The 24,229-nt window shown below is 47.7% G+C and overlaps 1 protein-coding gene across 5 annotated transcripts in view; it reads left to right on the top strand.

Moving 5' to 3' along the window:
• The window catches only part of PDE5A (phosphodiesterase 5A), a 274,469-nt gene that overhangs the window by 187,273 nt on the left and 62,967 nt on the right, over positions 1 to 24,229 (top strand). For all 5 annotated transcript variants that reach the window (XM_063920240.1, XM_063920239.1, XM_063920241.1 and 2 more), the window contains exons 12-14: positions 1,212 to 1,358; positions 2,920 to 3,045; positions 5,383 to 5,477. In XM_063920240.1, the coding sequence (XP_063776310.1) occupies positions 1,212 to 1,358; positions 2,920 to 3,045; positions 5,383 to 5,477 (368 nt within the window). The remainder of the gene's footprint in view (positions 1 to 1,211; positions 1,359 to 2,919; positions 3,046 to 5,382; positions 5,478 to 24,229) is intronic.

Raw genomic sequence — 24,229 nt, 5'->3', positions numbered from 1 at the left:
GGCTCCACCTCCTACTGTGACATTGCCAGAGCTGCACGTAAATTTCCTGAGTCACATGTTAATGGGGGGTATCACTTTGAGAGTCGTTGTTTGTTTTATTTTCATTTGTATTATTATGCTTTAGATATGGTGTTCTCAGCTCTAGTCCTCAAGTACCACCAACAGGTCATGTGTTGTGGATTTCTTCAACCATGCGCAGGTGAGTTAAACCATTTAGCTGTGTCAGCAATTACCTACCTGCTTCCACAGAAAGAGATCCTCAAAACATGGTCTGTCTGGAAAACTTGAGGGTTGAGGAACACTGATCTAGATTATATGTATGCTACTGGTGCCACCTGACCTTGGCCCTTTACAAGGTCATTGAAGTGGCTGATTATGCCAACAGGCCAATTCTGTGGGCTAAGCATGGCATGCCCAATCTGGCTACTACAGCTCCCATAGGAGGAGTTGTATAAGAGGAGCACTGATTTCCCCAAATGTTCGGGTAAAGCAAATGTAACTGAACCGGTATATAAAAGGAATGAGATAGCTAGAATCCGTTCATATAAATGATAGATTATGGCAGTAGTATAATATAACAGTACCGGTGGTGTACCCGAGAGTTATAACCTCAACAGTCAAAGGATAAGAGAAAAGAAAACTCTACTTGCTGGGGCACTCTTTGTCTAAAATTGAATACTTAACTTTTAATTTATTTCTTTAAAAATTGACTCCCAAACAACTACCTCTAATATTTGGGAAATTTTCATGAGGATGGGTAGCAGGCCCCCTAGGTACAATGGGGGGAAATGACATTCTAGTGAGCATGACCGCTCTCATAGTGGGTTTGGCCATGCCCAGTACAGCAAAAAAAATGTTTTATTGATGCATGCACTAGAGGTACCTGCTGTCCCACCAGATTTGGTATGGTTGGGAGGTATGCATGATTGTCTCTACCGGGGCATTCAAATGTTTAATTATAGACCTTTACATGGCACTGATATGAAGGAAATATGACCCTCATTTCTACAGTCCTTGCATATTTTTATATTGGTTTACTTAGCGTACCACTTAAACTTAGAACTTGGGGTTAATTGTAACCCTGAATGATGTTGCCATGCCATGCAGCTAGCATCACGACACCAGTTTGTCACAAATAAAGCTGGAGATTTGTGATGTGCCTCCACCTGATTGACGTCCTCCATCTAATTGATGTTTCTTGTCTCTTATAGGGAACTGTGGTGCCATCTGCACAATCACTTAAATTAACAGACTTCTACTTCAGTGACTTTGAGCTCTCCGACATGGAAACCACATTAGCCACAAGTCGGATGTTCACAGACCTCAACCTTGTGCAGACCTTCCAAATGAAATACGAGGTAGGCACACTGTGAAAGCTATTATAAACCAGACTAATTTGGGACTAATAAAAGATATATCAATCTCTATGGTCTGTTTGTTCTGGAGACTTTACTTTAGCAATGTTCTAGCTGAGAAAATACACTGTGATACAGCCATGGATGTGTGCACATCAAATAATTTATTTTTGTGATTTGTTCTCCTGTAAATTCTCTTTCTGGCACAGGGCACCAAAAAGTCTAGGTACGGCTCTGACCAGTTATTGATGGCAGTTGACTTTGTGAGGTCTCTCCTGTGGAAGCTAGTTACCACATAGTTACCTGCAATGCCGAATGTCTTCCTATGTTATTCCTATTTCTGAGGGATGATAGAAGAATAGAACATTTTAACAAAGAAAGTATTTCTTGGTGTTTAAGCTTTTTTTTCTTTCAACTGACTGGTGATGCAGTATAACCCAGCTTAGTGCTGGCAGCCAGTATTGCCAGGGAGCTGTGCCAGCTGCCTCTGGATTTATTTCTTTTTTGGAGGAGAGGATAGACTATGAGCGGTGATAGATAATAGATATTTTCTGGATTCACAGTCTAATTCTATTCTATTTTTATTTATATTTTAATATTGCTTTCTTAAAGCAACGTACTTGATAAAATGAGACCTCCCCCATTGGAAACAAGGGGTCTCTTATCTTTCTAGGGCAACATTGAGATCATCTACCCAGGTGATAATACTATGAAATCAATTTAGTCATATGGGCTTGTTTATAGTATTGCATTACAGATATGTGCTCATACATCTTGCCTCAATAAGCCAGGAGTCAGCTGGCAGCTCCTGGGCATCTCAGCAAAATGTTGTGTCTCTTATTTTTTGCCGACAATACATCTTATTCACATTGCTGTGCAAATAGGATACACAAAAGGCTTATGCTGATTAAAATGATATGCGGCATGCCTATATTCTGGGTTCAGCTGTGGCTGTATCTGCATACAAAATGCTACGTTACAGTAATTTCAAGGAAAACACTATCATGTAGCATTTTGTATACAGATACTGCTGCTGTCACACACAGAATGCGTTGGGTATGCTTGGCCAGTGGCCGGGATCCCGACAATCAGCATACCGATGCCTGGATCCCGGCTGGCAGGGGGGCCGAGCGCAATGAAACCCATTGGGCTCGCTGCGCTCGCCATGCTGTGGGCGCGGTGGCTCACTGCGCTCACCACAGTTTCTGATTCCACTCTATGGGTGTCATGGACACCCAAGAGTGGGAATAGCCTTCGGTCGCCTGCCGGCATTCTGGAGGCTGGGATTCCGCCGTCGGTATGCTGACCGCCGGGATCGTAACTACATCCCCAAAAAATATAGGCATACCACATATAATTTTTATCAGCATAAGAAAAAGTCGCACATAAAAGCGCTTAGCGCTACCGAGTCACGCCACAGCGCGACTAGAAGGACCGCAGCAAGGATGTAGGAGGATACATCTGTATATAATTTACTACATTAAGATATGCGTTGTGTCACCAAATAATTGTATCATACTGACAATACAATTGATGACATAGTTTTCTATCATTTTATATACAGACTCTCTGTAGATGGATTCTAAGTGTGAAAAAAAATTATAGGAAGAACGTAGCCTATCACAACTGGAGACATGCCTTCAACACAGCGCAGTGCATGTTCGCTGCCCTAAAGACCGGCAAGATTCAGGTACAGGACTAAATTCAAGAGACCTTAATATATTTTGACAAGGTATTTACAAATACAGGTTGAGTATCCCATATCCAAATATTCCGAAATACGGAATATTCCGAAATACGGACTTTTTTGAGTGAGAGTGAGATAGTGAAACCTTTGTTTTTTGATGGCTCAATGTACACAAACTTTGTTTAATGCACAAAATTATTAAAAATATTGTATTAAATGACCTTCAGGCTGTGTGTATAAGGTGTATATGAAACATAAATTAATTGTGTGAATGTACACACACTTTGTTTAATGCACAAAGTTATAAAAAATATTGGCTAAAATGACCTTCAGGCTGTGTGTATAAGGTGTATATGTAACATAAATACATTCTGTGCTTAGACTTAGGTCCCATCACCATGATATCTCATTATGTTAGGCAATTATTCCAAAATACGGAAAAATCCCATATCCAAAATACCTCTGGTCCCAAGCATTTTGGATAAGGGATACTCAACCTGTATTATATTTTTATCAGCATAGAATGTAAAAGGTGGTATTATATCCAAAGAGGCCTGTGGAAATAATATACTGTATAGCAGAGATTTTCAGCCTTTTACAACTCGCGACACACTGAATAAGATTTAAATATTGCCTAGGCACATTCCAATATAATGGTGCAGTTGCGTGTCCTAGGATGTCAAGTCGCAGCTTCTCCATAGGTAATGCCTGAGCCACATCTGGGAAAGCCAGAAGAGCCCAACACTGCCGGGGTCCAAAATAAGAACTGGCTCTGCAACCACTAAACCCACCAGTATTGATCGTTCCAGGGCCTCAGTAGCTGCAAAACACTGACGGGCCTGGCTGTGATTCTGTGGTGGCACACCTGGAGACTGCTCAGGGCACACTAGTGTGTCACAGCACAGTGGTTGAAAAACACTGCTGAATAGTATTATACTGCATGAACCATAAGTGTGTGAGGGAGTCTGTAAGCCAGCTAAGCAAATGTATGTGCACGAAGATGAGAATTGAGGCAATGTTGTAGAAACAGCTCACATCTCTTCACCGAACATTTACAGACAAACATCACACATTTACTGCATGGCACAAAAAATTTCACTGTGGGACTATTCTAAGAAAGTTTATAGTCAAAATTGTAAAACGTGTCATATGGGTGTGTTGGAGACCTCATGCTGCTCTCCCTTTTAAAAGTTTGTGGCTAGCGGCTATTAATATTATTTAGCTGCTTCAATAACATTTATGGTTTCTTCATTTAAATGCTTGTACAATATAAGCAGGGTCGGACTGACCAACAGGGGTACCAGGTAAACCACCGGTAGGCCCCACTGCCTGAGGACCCACTCCTTCCTCTAGGGATCAGATTCCAGACTGTGCACTTGTATTATACATGGTAGATATGTTGCATTACACTGCACTAGACTATTGTGTATTTCAAGCCTATGTGGAGGCTTGCCACACCCCCTTTGTAGGCTGGCCACACCCCTAAGTATGGGCCCCTATCACTGCATTCCCCAGGTGGGCCCTTCATGTCCCAGTCCGACACTAAATATAAGACAGGGTGGACTGAATCCTTCTGCTCCATGAACAGTACAGTCTGGCTCCCACACTCTGGGAGCATCCTGGGGGAAACTCCCTCTCTTTCCTAAATAAGGGATGGGCAGAGCATAACTGTAAAATGTGGACAGTGGGGCTGAATCAGTTGTGGATTCTAATTACATTGCCACTGAGTTGTACACGGTGGCGGTGCGAAAATATGAAAAACCCGCAGGAGGCTTCTTGAGGTAAAAGTTGCTCACTGCAGGCTTCTGTAATCTGCTGCTGTGTCTGAGGAGCAGCATCAGATCAACTGTGGGACCATCGGACATCTGAGTGCCCCTCAGGTTACTCAGGATGTCTGGTGAAATCATGTTGCAGAGGCTAGTAAATCTGTGACAGAAGACCAAGACCCTGGCCTTGACATGTCTACAAAAGGGAGCTGATACGTCCCAATTTTGTCAAATGCTCCCAGTAGCCACCCCCGCCATGCCTTCAAACAGTCCCATGTCAATTAAGGCTGCAGCATCCAGACCAAAATAAGACAAAATATCATGATAAATGTCACGACGTAATGAAACTTATGAACATTGTTAATGTTCCATGTTTTTAAAAGTAATAACTGGTAATTAATTTTAGAAAAAAAATATTTGTTGCTTGTAATCGGTGTTCCAAAAATAAATGATTATTTATTGTATTTCATACTGATTTATTGATTTGCATCCATTAATGAGTTGCCCATTGTGTATTGTAAAATTCTCCCTAGAATTTGCATTTCACATGAATTTATTATCATTTTCCCTATAGAATAAGCTGAGTGATCTGGAGATCTTAGCGCTGCTGATTGCCACTTTAAGCCATGATTTGGATCACAGAGGAGTGAACAACTCGTTTATACAGAGGTAGAAGTATTTCTGCTATGAAACACTATTTTTGCTAGCTGTGTCTTATAACTTCGACCTGCTTTTAAAACACTTGTTATATTTTTGATTTGCAGAGATACTACATTTTATATGCATACCCGTAATTTGATATAGCGGTGAGTGCGCTGCGTTTCGCTAGATGAATCAGTGTACGGTGTGACTGTGCTGTTTTGCAATCCCTTCATTGTTTTATAGGCTATTGTCATACGTCTACATTTGGAGTTATTACCTAACTTTTACTTATTGTGGCAATCTGTCCTGTTTTATGGCGGCATGACAGGATACTGCGTGGACTTGCACCATGATAACAAATCACCATTCATTTTAGTGTGTTTCCATTCACTTACTTTCATAACAAAAAGATTCTAAAAATATTTCAGTGCTCTACACTATGGGTCTTTAAATCTTTTATTACTATATATATATATATATATATATATATATATATATAAAAAAAAAATAAAGATTAGTATAAATTTGTATGTATAAGTGGATCAAAGTAAATTTTATTTGGTCTTTTTTCTAGAGATGTGCGCATCGGGGTGGCAGAAACCGAGGGAGTATGGAGGAGGCAATAGTCTCATGGCCGTCTTTATGTATGGGCTCAATGGCCAGTTGCCCAAGGGCCCCAGGAGAATAAGGGCCCTAGGCTGATAGCTGAGGGCCCCCCTCTTCCATGGGTGTCACATTTTTGTAAATCGGCCCTGGGGAACTGGAGATATCCAACTTCAAAACAGTAGTCTCTATCTGAGCCTGTTAATTGCTCTAAACATCCTAGTGATATTTGGTGGACCCCCTTCTTTAAAGTAAAGCATTCATTACCCTCATAACCAGAAATAAAGACACGGAGACTTAAATTTTGGCAGAAAAATTGCTAGCTATTTATTTGACCCTAACCAGTAGCAACCTGTAATAGAAAATTTTATTAAGATGCCGATCCAGGCGGCATATGGTGGCAGCAAAAAGAACGGCTCTATTAACCTAAATTAACCTTAAATTACTAAAAAATCCGAAACCATCGTAATTTTACTACAACTATCACAAACCGGTAATAGGTGACAACTCAACCCCCACAGTGACTACCCACCGCTCCTGGGTGCCCTGCCGCTGCCTTCCCGGACGGGTGGTCAAGCGGCCAATAAGTCGATGGAGGTGAGTGCACCTAAACCACACCAAACTGTAAAACACTACAGCTTATCATACAAATACCAAACTGCCGTTCTTTTCCGCCAATAAATAGCCAACGATAAAACCAGCCAACAACTTAACGCCAAGGCACCACGTGCCAGAATTTCTGACCAAAGGGGCGGGAGGGTGGGAAGGCAAATCACTAACAAGAGAGAGCTAAAATGGCCTCCCCTTCCCTATATATATCAAACCCTCCCCTTCAAAAAAGGCTGTACTTTCCTCACAGCTAGGTCCACCCCTCACCAGATGTTTAACTCTTTCCTTTCCTATGCAGTCAATTCTCTCTCCTAAACATCCTAGTGATATTTGGTGGACCCCCTTCTTTAAAGTAAAGCATTCATTACCCTCATAACCAGAAATAAAGACACGGAGACTTGAATTTTGGCAGAAAAATTGCTAGCTATTTATTTGACCCTAACCAGTAGCAACCTGTAATAGAAAATTTTATTAAGATGCCGATCCAGGCGGCATATGGTGGCAGCAAAAAGAACGGCTCTATTAACCTAAATTAACCTTAAATTACTAAAAAATCCGAAACCATCGTAATTTTACTACAACTATCACAAACCGGTAATAGGTGACAACTCAACCCCCACAGTGACTACCCACCGCTCCTGGGTGCCCTGCCGCTGCCTTCCCGGACGGGTGGTCAAGCGGCCAATAAGTCGATGGAGGTGAGTGCACCTAAACCACACCAAACTGTAAAACACTACAGCTTATCATACAAATACCAAACTGCCGTTCTTTTCCGCCAACAGCGAAAGACTCATCCCCAAAGTCTTCGCACCGCCACCATAACCTACCCTAACTCCTGCAAAACGAAACCCAGATCCTCCAGGAAAAACATCATCCCCTCATTGGATAGATGTACCCCATCAGGCCGATAAAAGTGACTGTCTCTGAACCGAATCCTAGGGTGGCGAACTACCTTGCCCCCGTGGGACAGCACCCACTTCGCCACCGCCCCGTTCACCTTCTTCCGGGCCTCATCAATCTGGCGACCATCCGCCACACCCCTCCAACTCAACCTCGGCACCATCAATGAAAAAACCAACACACAATTGGTCCATGCCGCGGCCACACTTGCCAGATCTTGTATCATGGCCCACCGCAGATCCAAGGATGTCCTCTTCCCCAGGTCGTTGCCACCTAGATGGACAACCAAGACCCTAGGGACTCCATGCTTGCTGGCCTGACTAACTAGCCTACTCTTCAGCTCGCTCCACATCATCCCTCGCCAGCCAAGCCATCTGACACCCTGTGCTCCAGGCAACGCCTGAGCCCCCTCCGAGGCCACAAACTTGGCTGCCCAGTATACATAAGAGTGGCCGACCACCCAAATAGCCAAATTGTCTTCAAACCAACCTGAAGGGGAAAAGAGGGGTAAATTGATTACTAAAAAGCTTCATTAATTGCTTTCACCTGAAGGATCTGCCAAAAAGAAAAAACTTTAGATCTCGCTATTGCAGCAGTCACGGCCTAGCCGATCTGCACCCTGCTTCTAGCCAATTTGAAGCGAACATAGACACCCAAAGGGGAAGTTCAAAATAAAATCAACGAAATTAAAACGGGGGGGGGGGGGGGGGGTTATAAAACGGGAAACACATGTAATAACTCAGCTGGAGGTGAAAGCGTAAAGACCTGCTGAGGGACTCTGGTAAGAAAAGATTAGCCGAATTATAGATTAGAATTCAGTCCGTCAAGTCAGGCAAAAAATCGCAAAATAACTCCAGACCCCCGCTGCCGACTCATGCCAGCAACGACGAGTAGCTAATCCCTGAGTAGGATAAAAAAAAGGGGGACACCAACAAACGCACAATACCATAACTCACAGAACTGTAACAACATAATACAATTGCAAATAAACAAAGCACCCTGCGCAATCCGACCTCTCACGCAACGGGGCGAATATATCGTCTGTAACTTGACGACTTCCATCGCCCCACCGCCTGGATTTCAGTTCTGGACAAACCCGCCGCCGCAGCCGACGTCGCAGCGCCTATTCGAAAGGAATGGGTACCGAACGCAGCGGGTGGGAGGCCCAAGCTCGCCAAACAACGACTCAGCATCCAACGAAACTGGTATTTCGTCACCGGCAGCCCGTCATAATGCAATAGCCATGACCCCCTCCTAACGGGTCGCACCGCCACATATTGCACAGCCAGACCTAATGGGCAAACGCTCTCCTCCTGCGCCGGAACCAAAGTGACCCATCGACCTCTCCCCACTTGGTCCGTCTTAGAGCGCTGCAATCTGCACAGCAAGGACCTCTCACCCACTACCACGTCTCCGACCAGCATGCGCGAATCTGCTCTCTTGGAAGGCGCTACCAACTCCGAAACCCTAAAGGCCCCGTGGTAAGCCATTGAGAACGCCAAACTGAACAAAAGCGTCTCAAACCTGGACGACGCGACTCGCCCCACCGCCGCGATGACGGCCGGCAACAAAGCCGCATCGATGGGCCGCCTCCTATCCGGTGGCGTCGGCGCCACTCGCGCCCACCCTTTCATTGCCTTCTGCAGAACATCGCTTTTCGTCACATCGGGGACGCCCCGCAGCTTGCAGAAAAACGAGACCCCGGCCAAGTATCGGGATACCACCGCTCGGGACCTACCGGAAACATACAGCTGCCAAATAAAGAAAGCATCAGCCGATGCCTGCTCTTACCTTGTTGTTGACGACCTTGGACAAACTCCTCCCACTCGCTCCAAGCTTGTCCGTAAGCCTTGAGCGTGGCTGGCGCGACTGACCGCAACGCTAGACCCTCCAGTCCGGCCCGATCACCTGCCAAACATAACCGGGACAATGAAAACCTTGCTCGTCGGCCTCGGGTGCCAACAACCAAAACCTCTCCCACTGTCCTCGCTACAAAGCGTCGGCAATTCCAATCTCCAAACCGGGCACATGCTGCGCGCGGAACCACAGGTTCCTACGCAAGCATGTCAAAAGCAATTGCCCTAGCACTCGCAGAACCACCAACGACTTTGCCCTCTGGTTATTAATCGCATGCACCACGCCCAGATTATCGCATCTGAACAAAATGCTGCGATTAGCCAGCCAATCGCCCCAGACCTCCAACGCCACCATAATGGGAAAAAGCTCCAGAAGCACCAGATCTTTTGTTAGACCTTCGCTATGCCATTTTGCCGGCCAGGATGCCGCGCACCAAGATCCCTCCAGAAAGCACCCGAATCCAGAGGCACCCGCTGCGTCGGTGAACAGCTGCAACCGTTCGCTGTCCACCGCTGGCGCTTGCCATATACACACTCCGTTGAAATCCTCCAGGAACGAGGCCCATATGGCCAAATCCCTTTTTATTTCGGAGGACAAACGCACAAAATTATGTGGCCTGGCACACCCCGCCGTCGCCCTATCAAGCTTCCGGCAGAAAACCCTGCCCATCGGTATTACCCGACAAGCAAAGTTCAACATGCCCAGCAAGGACTGTGCCTGCCGCAGCGTGACTTTACGCGACCCTTCGAACCGGCAAATGGTCTCGCGGAGCTTCGAAACCTTGTCCCGGGGCAGCCGACACTCTCTCGCCACCGTGTCAATTTCAATCCCCAAAAATGACAAGCAGGAGGCCGGACCCTCTGTTTTGTCCACGGCCACGGGAACACCGAAATGGTAAAAGAGAGCTCGTATGCTAAAAAGCAAGTCGCCGCACCTTTTAGCATTAGCCGGACCCGCACACAGAAAGTCATCGAGGTAATGGGCAACCCCGTGACCTCCTGACGAAGACTCCACGCACCAATGAAGAAATGTGCTAAAGCGCTCGAAAAATGAGCATGAAACGGAACATCCCATCGGCAAACATTTGTCGATGAAATACTCCGCCCCAATCCGGAAACCCATAAAACGGAATGAGTCCGGATGCAACGGCAATAACCTAAAAGCTGACTCAACATCCATCTTAGCCATAAGGGCCCCGGTCCCGTAGCTGCGGACCATCTCTAGCGCCTCGTCGAATGACTGATACACCACCGAGCAATGAGCCGGCGGTATCGCGTCATTGACCGACGCCCCTAACGGGTAAGACAGATGCTGGATGAGCCGGAAAGCGCCTGGAGTCTTCTTGGGAACCACCCCGACCGGAGAGATGACCAAATCATCCACCGGGGGTGCCATAAACGGTCCCTCCATCCTGCCCAGCCTGACCTCCTTATCCACTTTCTCCCGCAGCACTCCCGGCAAGGCACGGGCAGATTGGAGGTTCCTCTGTGCCCGCACGGACACCTCACTCGCAACAGGCAAGCGAAAGCCAAACTTAAAACCGTCAAACAAAAAATTTGCATCCTCTCTATTCGGATACAATTCCAACCACCGGCCCATAGTCCCCAACTTAATTGGTGTTGGAGCTCTGCAGAGCGGTCCCGCTCGCGGCCTGCCTGGGGTACGCTTGCTTACCCCGCGTCCCCTGTCTACCGCCTTTGAAACAGGAGGAGGCTGGGTGGGATCCGCCACACTGCAGGCAGGAGTGTCGAAAACGACACTGCTTGCCAAAGGAACATGTTCCGCTGTTAAACGCAAAACACTTCCCTCTCGTGGCGGAACGCCCACCTGCACGGACGGCCGATCCACCTGCCTTGCCAAATCCGCCGTCCGCGCCGGGCCCCTGGACTGATGACCCTGCGCGTCGCCCGTCCGCTCCTTGTTTCCGGGGTTCCTCTTCCTGCTGCGAGGCCCGGGTTACTTTGAGCCAGACCTCCACATCCTTGAATCCGAAGTCCATGACTCGCAAGCCGTCCTGCTTCTCCCGGAACTCCTGATCATACCGACGCCACTCCGAGCCCGAGGATGTGCGCTGCATGTCGTGTACGAGATGCAGATACCGGATTACATTCATGTGCTCTTCCGGCCTATCCTCCAAGTAACACGCCGCAAACACCCAGAAACCGGCCAGCCAATTATCGAAGGACCGGAAAGCCTCAGCCCCAATGCCCTTCTTCGCGACCGCCGCCTTATACTCCTTCTTCATGGCCTTTGTTAACACGAACACGTCCACGAAGTCACCCCTACGAATCTTCTTGCGGCAGCTGTCCCGCAGCCCCCGCATTACTGCAGTGTAGTCGCAGCGAACGACCCCGGGCAAATCGCGGCGCTTCTTGGCCCTACGAGCTTCCTCGCTAACCCGCTTGCGCCGCTTACGCCTCTTCTGCTGCTTTGCTGCCCGCTTGGCAAATTTCGCCGCCCTCTTCTTCGCCCTAGTAGTGCTACTTACTTCGGACGCCTGCGACGACAGAGAAGATGAAGAGGAGGAAAAAGAAGAGCTGCGCGAACTCGAGCTCGTGGGAGAAACCGATACCGACTGTACCATCTCACCTGATGCCGCCGACCACTCCGACCTGGAATCCTCATCCGCTTCAGCCCATACGTCGTCCTCCACGGAGTCTGCCATCCCTACTTCCTCGTGATCCCCTGTGAAAGACAAAGCAGAGGAGGACCCGGCCTGTGCTTGCGGCGCACGCCGGGCCCCACGTGTGGGGGGCGCTGTGGCCGCGCGCCCTTGCCCATCCTGCTCCGGACCTAGCTCCAGCTCCGCAGCGGCCGCCCCAAGCTCTCGGCAGGCTCGTGCCACCCGCTGCGCCGCTGAGGCCCTCCGCCTGCCAGACCCGCCTGCCGCCGCAGACTGGCCGGAATTACCCGCCGCCCTCAGGGAGGCTACTGCGGCTAACGGCCCCAACGCTTCCACCACTGTGGCCAGAGCCGACGCCAGTGCCCCGGGAGGATCCCGCCTGCCGTGACCCTCGGCAACGGCCCCCGAAGATCCCCCGGCCCGCGCCTGGGCGCGATCCCGCGCCCGCCGTCCATCATACGTGACCCGGGGACCCGACGCCCTCCGCCCCGGCGGGAAAGCGGGGGCCCCCCTGCCGGACCACTCACTCTCCCCCTCCGAAAACGCCTCCTCCCCGGGCAGATCAGAAATATTCCCCGATCCTGGGGAGGACCCGCTGCAATGCGAAACGGCGCGTACCGCGGCCCTGCGGCCGCTAACCCATTCCCTGTCCCCCCTCCTCCCCCGAAATCCGCTGTATCCCGGCTCCGGTGGAGTGGTATGTGGAGACAGGAAAAACCGCGGCGCAGCTGCGCGCGTTCCCCCGCGCACTGCACGGCCCACGGTGGGCTCGCGCGCATACCGTGCGCGCGCCCCCATACCGCTCGCTGCCGTGGCCCCATCTGCCTGTCCAATCATTTCCTGCTCAGCGTTGCCTCTTAGAGGCAGACGCTGCACCCCCCTGCTCCTCCCCCTCCCGGATTCCGGCAGCCGGGGAGTTATTCGCGGGGACAGAGGTGCTGGCGGCGCCGCTGCGCGCACTCGTGCGCGTCCGGTGCCGTCTGGGGCGAGCGTGGGTGCGCGCGCACCTCGTGCGCGCGTCCCACCTCCCGCCATTGAGCCCCCGGCTGGTGCTTCGTACAAAGCCGCCGCGCGAGGCTCCAAGACAGGCCCCGCGCGGCGACCACTCGATCCCCGACCCGCCCTCTCCCCCCGCCCGGCACTTTCATTCGGCCGCGGCAAGGGGGGAGCGATAGGGGCCGGGCCTGCACTACACGCCGAGCGCCCACCGCGGCGCGCATGCGCACGCCCGCGGGCGCCCAACGCCGCCGCGGACTCTGCCGTTCCCGAAGGCGAGGGCCGATGCCCGTCAACCGCCGGGCGGCCTGCAAGGACCTCCGGCAGCCCGCGCCTGGCCGGCACCGCCGGCCAGGCCCCAAGCAGCGAGGCCGACCTGGCCCGCCGCATTACGCCCGTGCCCGCGTTCGTGGAGGCCCCGGGGGACGGAGCCCCGTCCCCCAGGCCACCCACCTCATCACCCGGCCCAGCTCGACCGCCAGAACCGCGGTACCGAGCCGGAAGCCGGGCAGAACGCTGAGGGCAGGCGGACATATCTAGCAGGGATGATGAAAGGCAGAGGGGAAGATATAACCTACAAAGGGGGTACACGTTGTGTAATAAACTTGCACAGTTTATGTTGGACCCCCTAGGCAAAAACAATGTCTGCACTGCAGCACTCACCAACCAGGCAAATCACTAACAAGAGAGAGCTAAAATGGCCTCCCCTTCCCTATATATATCAAACCCTCCCCTTCAAAAAAGGCTGTACTTTCCTCACAGCTAGGTCCACCCCTCACCAGATGTTTAACTCTTTCCTTTCCTATGCAGTCAATTCTCTCTCCTTCCCAGCCAGATACCTCGCCTAGGACTGTCTGACTTAGAGTTTTTCTGGGGGTATAGTCAAAAAGCTGGGACTGTCCCCTTTTGATGAACTCTGTCAGCTTGTCTCTACTATGCCCAGAACTAGAGATATCAGCCCTCCAGCAGCTGGTCCCTACCCCAGCCCCACACGGCTGGTATGCAGTTTTATATTTTTGTTAGTGTATTGCTCTGGCTCCTGAACTCTGATGCCCAAATCCCCAGTACCTCCTGAAAGGTGGGACACTCTAGTTTTTTATCCCATTGACAGGTATTTCCAGGAACTGGAGATATCTGCAGTCAAGCAAGCTGCCTTCCATTCGGAAAATGATGAATATTAAGCCCACTCCGCTATCCATCCCTCCCCTGCATATATTAAACACCCCTACCCCCTACTACCCTGGAAGTCATGTACTGGGGCCCCTTCATTCAGCCCAATGCCCCCTTCTACATTTTAGTGTTCCCCCACACCATCTCCCACCATCTGTGCAGCAAAGGAGCAATTATCAGAAATTACTGGTCCAAGTAAGACATGCTGAGCAGTAGATAGAACACCCTCTACTGCCTGTGGGAGAGCAAAGCTGCCACTGACAGCACCACCCACCTCTACCACTGGATGTTTCCCTGATGTAGTGTACACCATGTATATGGGTGACATCTCTATAGAAACAGGGAGAAATATTGAAAAAAAATCCACAGGTGTGGGATTATTAATGTCAGAGTATGCTAATTGATTGCCTTGGACATCACCGTATTGACCCAGAATGTTCATCTTACTCTCATAATTATAACTTTATTATCTATACAAACAAAAGCATAATCAATAACTATAAACATCAGATTTTCTTTCATTCTAGACATTACTTTCAAATGTGACTTTATTTTCCTTACTTTCTCAAGGAGAGAATATGACTTCGATGTATAGACATTTTTATGATTTCTGCCCAAACCAGCAATTCAGAGTAAGATTGAATGATATTCTGTATGCACATGTACTTGCTATAGCTATTTGTATCTCGTCTCTCCAGTAATTAGACCAAGAAAATTCCACTTAAAGACCTTTAAGTAACAGTGTGAGATTACGCAACCAAATCTGACAACCATTGCAAAATAATTACAAACCATAAAACTGCTTTAGAGCCAAATAAAAAGTTATAGCCTTTGTGGTTTGGAATTGAGCGTATTAACTTCTCCAGACATCTGTCAGTGTAACGGGAGATGCATAGCAGTTGTAAAGTATGCAACTGTAGAGCTTTCATTGTCATCATAAATACCTAAAAACAGGGGGATACTCTGGTATTTGTGTTTGTAAGAAGAAACGGTTTAAAAAAAATGTGGCAGAAATGTAAATTATCACAAAGAACTTTAATCTTTATTTGAAACCAAGAATTCTGGCTGCACGCGATTGGGAAGTTTTGTTGACATTAACAACTGGATACACTGGTACTGTATAAGGCGCATTTTTTTTATATCCCCAATAAATTAGAGTAGATTCATAGTGCTAAAGCTACAGTACATATAAACAGTTTTGCAGTGAGGCACAAAAATAAGGGGGGTAATTCCAAGTTGATCGCAGCAGGAAATTTTTTAGCAATTGGGCAAAACCATGTGCACTGCAGGGGGGGCAGATATAACATTTGCAGAGAGAGTTAGAATTGGGTGGGTTATTTTGTTTCTGTGCAGGGTAAATACAGGCTGCTTTATTTTTACACTGCAATTTAGATTGCAGATTGAACACACTACACCCAAATCTAACTCTCTCTGCAAATGTTATATCTGCCCCCCTGCAGTGCACATGGTTTTGCCCAACTGCTAAAAAAAGTCCTGCTGCGATCAACTTGGAATTACCCCCAAGGTCTCATTTTGCAAGATAAATGGATGGGGAAGAAGGTGCAATCACCAGAGTCTTTCCTGCTTTTCCGCAGGCAAATAGAGGTCTACAGTAGAGTTTTATTTATGAATCGGAGAAAAGCTAAATGTTTTGGCTCCGCTTTTCCAAATCTAACAAGAGGTTACCTATTTTAAACCACTTATTGTCATTCCTTTATAACTCTATTAAACAAGCGTAGAAAAGCAAAGCCTTTCTCCTCCAGCTAACGTCATCTGAGGATGTTGCTAGCTGTACCCAGCAATGTGTACCAGTGATGCAAGAGTGGCATGAACTTTCTCTTTAACCCTTCACTGGCAGTATTAGGCTGGGGATCGGTATGAAATACCTACAATCAAAATCCCGACGGTCGAAATCCCGACAACAATTGACCAACGGTCAAAATCCCGACAAGGTCAAAATACCGACATGGACAAAGTACCGACATTTAAAATACAGACAAGGTCAAAATACCGACATGTAAAATGTCGACAAGTAAAAATGCCAACATGAGTTTGTCATTGTTTTTTGTGTGTATGTCAACATAGGTTGACATGGACACCATATAAGTGTACCACATCCCCTCGCATGGCTCGCTGCGCTCACCATGCTTCGGGCACAGTGCCTCGCTACGCTCGGCACACTATTATATTCCCCCTCCAGGTCCACTGGGATGGTAAAGTATGAACAAGTCGGTTTCAATGAAAAAATCATGGAAAACTCATGTCGGCATTTTGACCTGTTGACATTTTACATGTCGGTATTTTGATCTTGACTGTATTTTAAATGTCGGTATTTTGTCCATGTCGGGATTTTAACCTAGTCGGGATTTTGACCGTCGGTCAATTGTTGTCGGGATTTCGACCTTCGGGATTTTGATTGTCGGTAAATTGACTGCATCCCTTAGGCTGCCAATGAGCGGGAGAAAACCTTTGCTCCCAGGGGAGCCCCATCTTGTTATATTGCAGAAGTACATGATTATGAATACATAGCAACACAAAATCATTTTTATTATAGGGTCATTATGAAATAGACACAATAGCTTCTTTCTAGTTTAAAAGATCTTAATTGGAGATCCCAGAGATTCTTAAAATGGGGCTTATTTTGCACCTACTAGTTACACGTCTTCAGGTGAGCGCACAATTGCGGAAAGGTGACCTATGCAGTAAAGACAACCTGAAGATTAGCTATCCCATAAACAGAGCAATATTTTCAGAGGACAACGTAAAAGGTTAGGTTAATGTAGCACTAGTCCTAATGTGAAAGCAGGTTAGACTTTGAAAGAACTTTTTTACTATTTCCATCTCACAAATTTTCATGTTTATTTGCCAGTCTGCTACAAAAGACCAGGCAGTGGCAGTGTACACCTTGTAATACATTAAGGGGCATCTCGGGTCCTTAGGCAGCATTTGTGACTGAGAAATCTATGTGAGTGGAAAATGTTCCTATATTTGCTGTAGAGATGTGCACCGGAAATTTTTCGGGTTTTGTGTTTTGGTTTTGGATTCGGTTCCGCGGCCGTGTTTTGGATTCGGACGCGTTTTGGAAAAACCTCCCTGAAAATTTTTTGTCGGATTTGGGTGTGTTTTGGATTTGGGTGTTTTTTTTTCTTCAAAAACCCCTCAAAAACAGCTTAAATCATAGACTTTGGGGGTAATTTTGATCCTATAGTATTATTAACTAGAGATGAGCGGGTTCGGTTCCTCGGAATCCGAACCCGCCCGAACTTCATGTTTTTTTTCACGGGTCCGAGCGACTCGGTTCTTCCCGCCTTGCTCGGTTAACCCGAGCGCGCCCGAACGTCATCATGACGCTGTCGGATTCTCGCGAGACTCGGATTCTATATAAGGAGCCGCGCGTCGCCGCCATTTTCACACGTGCATTGAGATTGATAGGGAGAGGACGTGGCTGGCGTCCTCTCCATTTAGATTAGAAGAGAGAGAGTGAGATTGATTTGAGACAGAGACACTTGATTTACTGGAGCTTAGGAGTACTGTAGAGAGTGCAGAGTTTAGTAGTGACTGACCACAGTGACCACCAGACAGTGCAGTTTTATTTAATATAATCCGTTCTCTGCCTGAAAAAAACGATACACAGTGACTCAGTCACATACCATATCTGTGTGCACTGCTCAGCCCAGTGTGCTGCATCATCTATGTATATATCTGACTGTGCTCACACAGCTTATAATTGTGGGGGAGACTGGGGAGCAGTGCCAGTTATAGGTTATAGCAGGAGCCAGGAGTACATATTATTAAAATTAAACAGTGCACACTTTTGCTGCAGGAGTGCCACTGCCAGTGTGACTGACCAGTGACCTGACCACACTGACCACCAGTATAGTTAGTAGTATACTATATTGTGATTGCCTGAAAAAGTTAAACACTCGTCGTGTGACTTGTGTGGTGTTTTTTTTTTTATTCTATAAAAAACTCATTCTGCTGACAGACAGTGTCCAGCAGGTCCGTCATTATATAATATATACCTGTCCGGCTGCAGTAGTGATATATATATATTTTTTATATCATTATTTATCATCCAGTCGCAGCAGACACAGTACGGTAGTTCACGGCTGTAGCTACCTCTGTGTCGGCACTCGGCAGTCCATCCATAATTGTATACCACCTACCCGTGGTTTTTTTTTCTTTCTTCTTTATACATACATACTACATCTCTTTATCAACCAGTCTATATTAGCAGCAGACACAGTACAGTAGTCCACGGCTGTAGCTACCTCTGTGTCGGCACTCGGCAGTCCATCCATAATTGTATACCACCTACCCGTGGTTTTTTTTTCTTTCTTCTTTATATATACATACTACATCTCTTTATCAACCAGTCTATATTAGCAGCAGACACAGTACAGTACGGTAGTCCACGGCTGTAGCTACCTCTGTGTCGGCACTCGGCAGTCCGTCCATAATTGTATACCACCTACCCGTGTTTTTTTTTTCTTTCTTCTTTATACATACATACTACATCTCTTTATCAACCAGTCTATATTAGCAGCAGACACAGTACAGTACGGTAGTCCACGGCTGTAGCTACCTCTGTGTCGGCACTCGGCAGTCCGTCCATAATTGTATACCACCTACCCGTGTTTTTTTTTTCTTTCTTCTTTATACATACATACTACATCTCTTTATCAACCAGTCTATATTAGCAGCAGACACAGTACAGTAGTCCACGGCTGTAGCTACCTCTGTGTCGGCACTCGGCAGTCCATCCATAATTGTATACCACCTACCCGTGGGTTTTTTTTCTTTCTTCTTTATACATACATACTACATCTCTTTATCAACCAGTCTATATTAGCAGCAGACACAGTACAGTACGGTAGTCCACGGCTGTAGCTACCTCTGTGTCGGCACTCGGCAGTCCGTCCATAATTGTATACCACCTACCCGTGGTTTTTTTTTCTTTCTTCTTTATACATACTACATCTCATTATCATCCAGTCTATATTAGCAGCAGACACAGTACAGTACGGTAGTCCACGGCTGTAGCTACCTCTGTGTCGGCACTCGGCAGTCCGTCCATAATTGTATACCACCTACCCATGGTTTTTTTTTTCTTTCTTCTTTATACATACTACATCTCATTATCAACCAGTCTATATTAGCAGCAGACACAGTACGGTAGTCCACGGCTGTAGCTACCTCTGTGTCGGCACTCGGCAGTCCGTCCAAAATTGTATACCACCTACCCGTGGTTTTTTTTTTCTTTCTTCTTTATACATACTACATCTCATTATCAACCAGTCTATATTAGCAGCAGACACAGTACGGTAGTCCACGGCTGTAGCTACCTCTGTGTCGGCACTCGGCAGTCCATCCATAATTGTATACCACCTACCCGTGGTTTTTTTTTCTTTCTTCTTTATACATACATACTACATCTCATTATCATCCAGTCTATATTAGCAGCAGACACAGTACAGTACAATAGTCCACGGCTGTAGCTACCTCTGTGTCGGCACTCGGCAGTCCATCCATAATTGTATACTAGTATCCATCCATCTCCATTGTTTACCTGAGGTGCCTTTTAGTTGTGCCTATTAAAATATGGAGAACAAAAATGTTGAGGTTCCAAAATTAGGGAAAGATCAAGATCCACTTCCACCTCGTGCTGAAGCTGCTGCCACTAGTCATGGCCGAGACGATGAAATGCCAGCAACGTCGTCTGCCAAGGCCGATGCCCAATGTCATAGTACAGAGCATGTCAAATCCAAAACACCAAATATCAGTAAAAAAAGGACTCCAAAACCTAAAATAAAATTGTCGGAGGAGAAGCGTAAACTTGCCAATATGCCATTTACCACACGGAGTGGCAAGGAACGGCTGAGGCCCTGGCCTATGTTCATGGATAGTGGTTCAGCTTCACATGAGGATGGAAGCACTCAGCCTCTCGCTAGAAAACTGAAAAGACTCAAGCTGGCAAAAGCACCGCAAAGAACTGTGCGTTCTTCGAAATCCCAAATCCACAAGGAGAGTCCAATTGTGTCGGTTGCGATGCCTGACCTTCCCAACACTGGACGTGAAGAGCATGCGCCTTCCACCATTTGCACGCCCCCTGCAAGTGCTGGAAGGAGCACCCGCAGTCCAGTTCCTGATAGTCAGATTGAAGATGTCAGTGTTGAAGTACACCAGGATGAGGAGGATATGGGTGTTGCTGGCGCTGGGGAGGAAATTGACCAGGAGGATTCTGATGGTGAGGTGGTTTGTTTAAGTCAGGCACCCGGGGAGACACCTGTTGTCCGTGGGAGGAATATGGCCGTTGACATGCCTGGTGAAAATACCAAAAAAATCAGCTCTTCGGTGTGGAAGTATTTCACCAGAAATGCGGACAACATTTGTCAAGCCGTGTGTTCCCTTTGTCAAGCTGTAATAAGTAGGGGTAAGGACGTTAACCACCTCGGAACATCCTCCCTTATACGTCACCTGCAGCGCATTCATAATAAGTCAGTGACAAGTTCAAAAACTTTGGGCGACAGCGGAAGCAGTCCACTGACCAGTAAATCCCTTCCTCTTGTAACCAAGCTCACGCAAACCACCCCACCAACTCCCTCAGTGTCAATTTCCTCCTTCCCCAGGAATGCCAATAGTCCTGCAGGCCATGTCACTGGCAATTCTGACGAGTCCTCTCCTGCCTGGGATTCCTCCGATGCATCCTTGCGTGTAACGCCTACTGCTGCTGGCGCTGCTGTTGTTGCTGCTGGGAGTCGATGGTCATCCCAGAGGGGAAGTCGTAAGCCCACTTGTACTACTTCCAGTAAGCAATTGACTGTCCAACAGTCCTTTGCGAGGAAGATGAAATATCACAGCAGTCATCCTGCTGCAAAGCGGATAACTGAGGCCTTGACAACTATGTTGGTGTTAGACGTGCGTCCGGTATCCGCCGTTAGTTCACAGGGAACTAGACAATTTATTGAGGCAGTGTGCCCCCGTTACCAAATACCATCTAGGTTCCACTTCTGTAGGCAGGCGATACCGAGAATGTACACGGACGTCAGAAAAAGACTCACCAGTGTCCTAAAAAATGCAGTTGTACCCAATGTCCACTTAACCACGGACATGTGGACAAGTGGAGCAGGGCAGGGTCAGGACTATATGACTGTGACAGCCCACTGGGTAGATGTATGGACTCCCGCCGCAAGAACAGCAGCGGCGGCACCAGTAGCAGCATCTCGCAAACGCCAACTCTTTCCTAGGCAGGCTACGCTTTGTATCACCGCTTTCCAGAATACGCACACAGCTAAAAACCTCTTACGGCAACTGAGGAAGATCAACGCAGAATGGCTTACCCCAATTGGACTCTCCTGTGGATTTGTGGCATCGGACAACGCCAGCAATATTGTGTGTGCATTAAATATGGGCAAATTCCAGCACGTCCCATGTTTTGCACATACCTTGAATTTGGTGGTGCAGAATTTTTAAAAAAACGACAGGGGCGTGCAAGAGATGCTGTCGGTGGCCAGAAGAATTGCGGGACACTTTCGGCGTACAGGCACCACGTACAGAAGACTGGAGCACCACCAAAAACTACTGAACCTGCCCTGCCATCATCTGAAGCAAGAAGTGGTAACGAGGTGGAATTCAACCCTCTATATGCTTCAGAGGTTGGAGGAGCAGCAAAAGGCCATTCAAGCCTATACAATTGAGCACGATATAGGAGGTGGAATGCACCTGTCTCAAGTGCAGTGGAGAATGATTTCAACGTTGTGCAAGGTTCTGATGCCCTTTGAACTTGCCACACGTGAAGTCAGTTCAGACACTGCCAGCCTGAGTCAGGTCATTCCCCTCATCAGGCTTTTGCAGAAGAAGCTGGAGACATTGAAGGAGGAGCTAACACGGAGCGATTCCGCTAGGCATGTGGGACTTGTGGATGGAGCCCTTAATTCGCTTAACAAGGATTCACGGGTGGTCAATCTGTTGAAATCAGAGCACTACATTTTGGCCACCGTGCTCGATCCTAGATTTAAAACCTACCTTGGATCTCTCTTTCCGGCAGACACAAGTCTGCTGGGGTTGAAAGACCTGCTGGTGAGAAAATTGTCAAGTCAAGCGGAACGCGACCTGTCAACATCTCCTCCTTCACATTCTCCCGCAACTGGGGGTGCGAGGAAAAGGCTCAGAATTCCGAGCCCACCCGCTGGCGGTGATGCAGGGCAGTCTGGAGCGACTGCTGATGCTGACATCTGGTCCGGACTGAAGGACCTGACAACGATTACGGACATGTCGTCTACTGTCACTGCATATGATTCTCTCAACATTGAAAGAATGGTGGAGGATTATATGAGTGACCGCATCCAAGTAGGCACGTCACACAGTCCGTACTTATACTGGCAGGAAAAAGAGGCAATTTGGAGGCCCTTGCACAAACTGGCTTTATTCTACCTAAGTTGCCCTCCCACAAGTGTGTACTCCGAAAGAGTGTTTAGTGCCGCCGCTCACCTTGTCAGCAATCGGCGTACGAGGTTACATCCAGAAAATGTGGAGAAGATGATGTTCATTAAAATGAATTATAATCAATTCCTCCGCGGAGACATTGACCAGCAGCAATTGCCTCCACAAAGTACACAGGGAGCTGAGATGGTGGATTCCAGTGGGGACGAATTGATAATCTGTGAGGAGGGGGATGTACACGGTGATATATCGGAGGATGATGATGAGGTGGACATCTTGCCTCTGTAGAGCCAGTTTGTGCAAGGAGAGATTAATTGCTTCTTTTTTGGGGGGGGTCCAAACCAACCCGTCATATCAGTCACAGTCGTGTGGCAGACCCTGTCACTGAAATGATGGGTTGGTTAAAGTGTGCATTTCCTGTTTATACAACATAAGGGTGGGTGGGAGGGCCCAAGGACAATTCCATCTTGCACCTCTTTTTTCTTTTATTTTTCTTTGCGTCATGTGCTGTTTGGGGAGGGTTTTTTTGGAAGGGCCATCCTGCGTGACACTGCAGTGCCACTCCTAGATGGGCCCGGTGTTTGTGTCGGCCACTATGGTCGCTTATCTTACTCACACAGTCAGCTACCTCATTGCGCCTCTTTTTTTCTTTGCGTCATGTGCTGTTTGGGGAGGGTTTTTTGGAAGGGCCATCCTGCGTGACACTGCAGTGCCACTCCTAGATGGGCCCGGTGTTTGTGTCGGCCACTAGGGTCGCTTATCTTACTCACACAGTCAGCTACCTCATTGCGCCTCTTTTTTTCTTTGCGTCATGTGCTGTTTGGGGAGGGTTTTTTGGAAGGGCCATCCTGCGTGACACTGCAGTGCCACTCCTAGATGGGCCCGGTGTTTGTGTCGGCCACTAGGGTCGCTTATCTTACTCACACAGTCAGCTACCTCATTGCGCCTCTTTTTTTCTTTGCGTCATGTGCTGTTTGGGGAGGGTTTTTTGGAAGGGACATCCTGCGTGACACTGCAGTGCCACTCCTAGATGGGCCCGGTGTTTGTGTCGGCCACTAGGGTCGCTTATCTTACTCACACAGTCAGCTACCTCATTGCGCCTCTTTTTTTCTTTGCGTCATGTGCTGTTTGGGGAGGGTTTTTTGGAAGGGACATCCTGCGTGACACTGCAGTGCCACTCCTAGATGGGCCCGGTGTTTGTGTCGGCCACTAGGGTCGCTTATCTTACTCACACAGTCAGCTACCTCATTGCGCCTCTTTTTTTCTTTGCGTCATGTGCTGTTTGGGGAGGGTTTTTTGGAAGGGACATCCTGCGTGACACTGCAGTGCCACTCCTAGATGGGCCCGGTGTTTGTGTCGGCCACTAGGGTCGCTTATCTTACTCACACAGCGACCTCGGTGCAAATTTTAGGACTAAAAATAATATTGTGAGGTGTGAGGTATTCAGAATAGACTGAAAATGAGTGTAAATTATGGTTTTTGAGGTTAATAATACTTTGGGATCAAAATGACCCCCAAATTCTATGATTTAAGCTGTTTTTTAGGGTTTTTTGAAAAAAACACCCGAATCCAAAACACA

Source organism: Pseudophryne corroboree, chromosome 1 (genome assembly GCF_028390025.1).
Source record: "Pseudophryne corroboree isolate aPseCor3 chromosome 1, aPseCor3.hap2, whole genome shotgun sequence".
NCBI classification, from domain to species: domain Eukaryota; kingdom Metazoa; phylum Chordata; class Amphibia; order Anura; family Myobatrachidae; genus Pseudophryne; species Pseudophryne corroboree.
The sequence above is the reverse complement of the archived record's forward strand: the minus strand, read 5'-3'. Positions and strand labels throughout refer to the sequence as shown.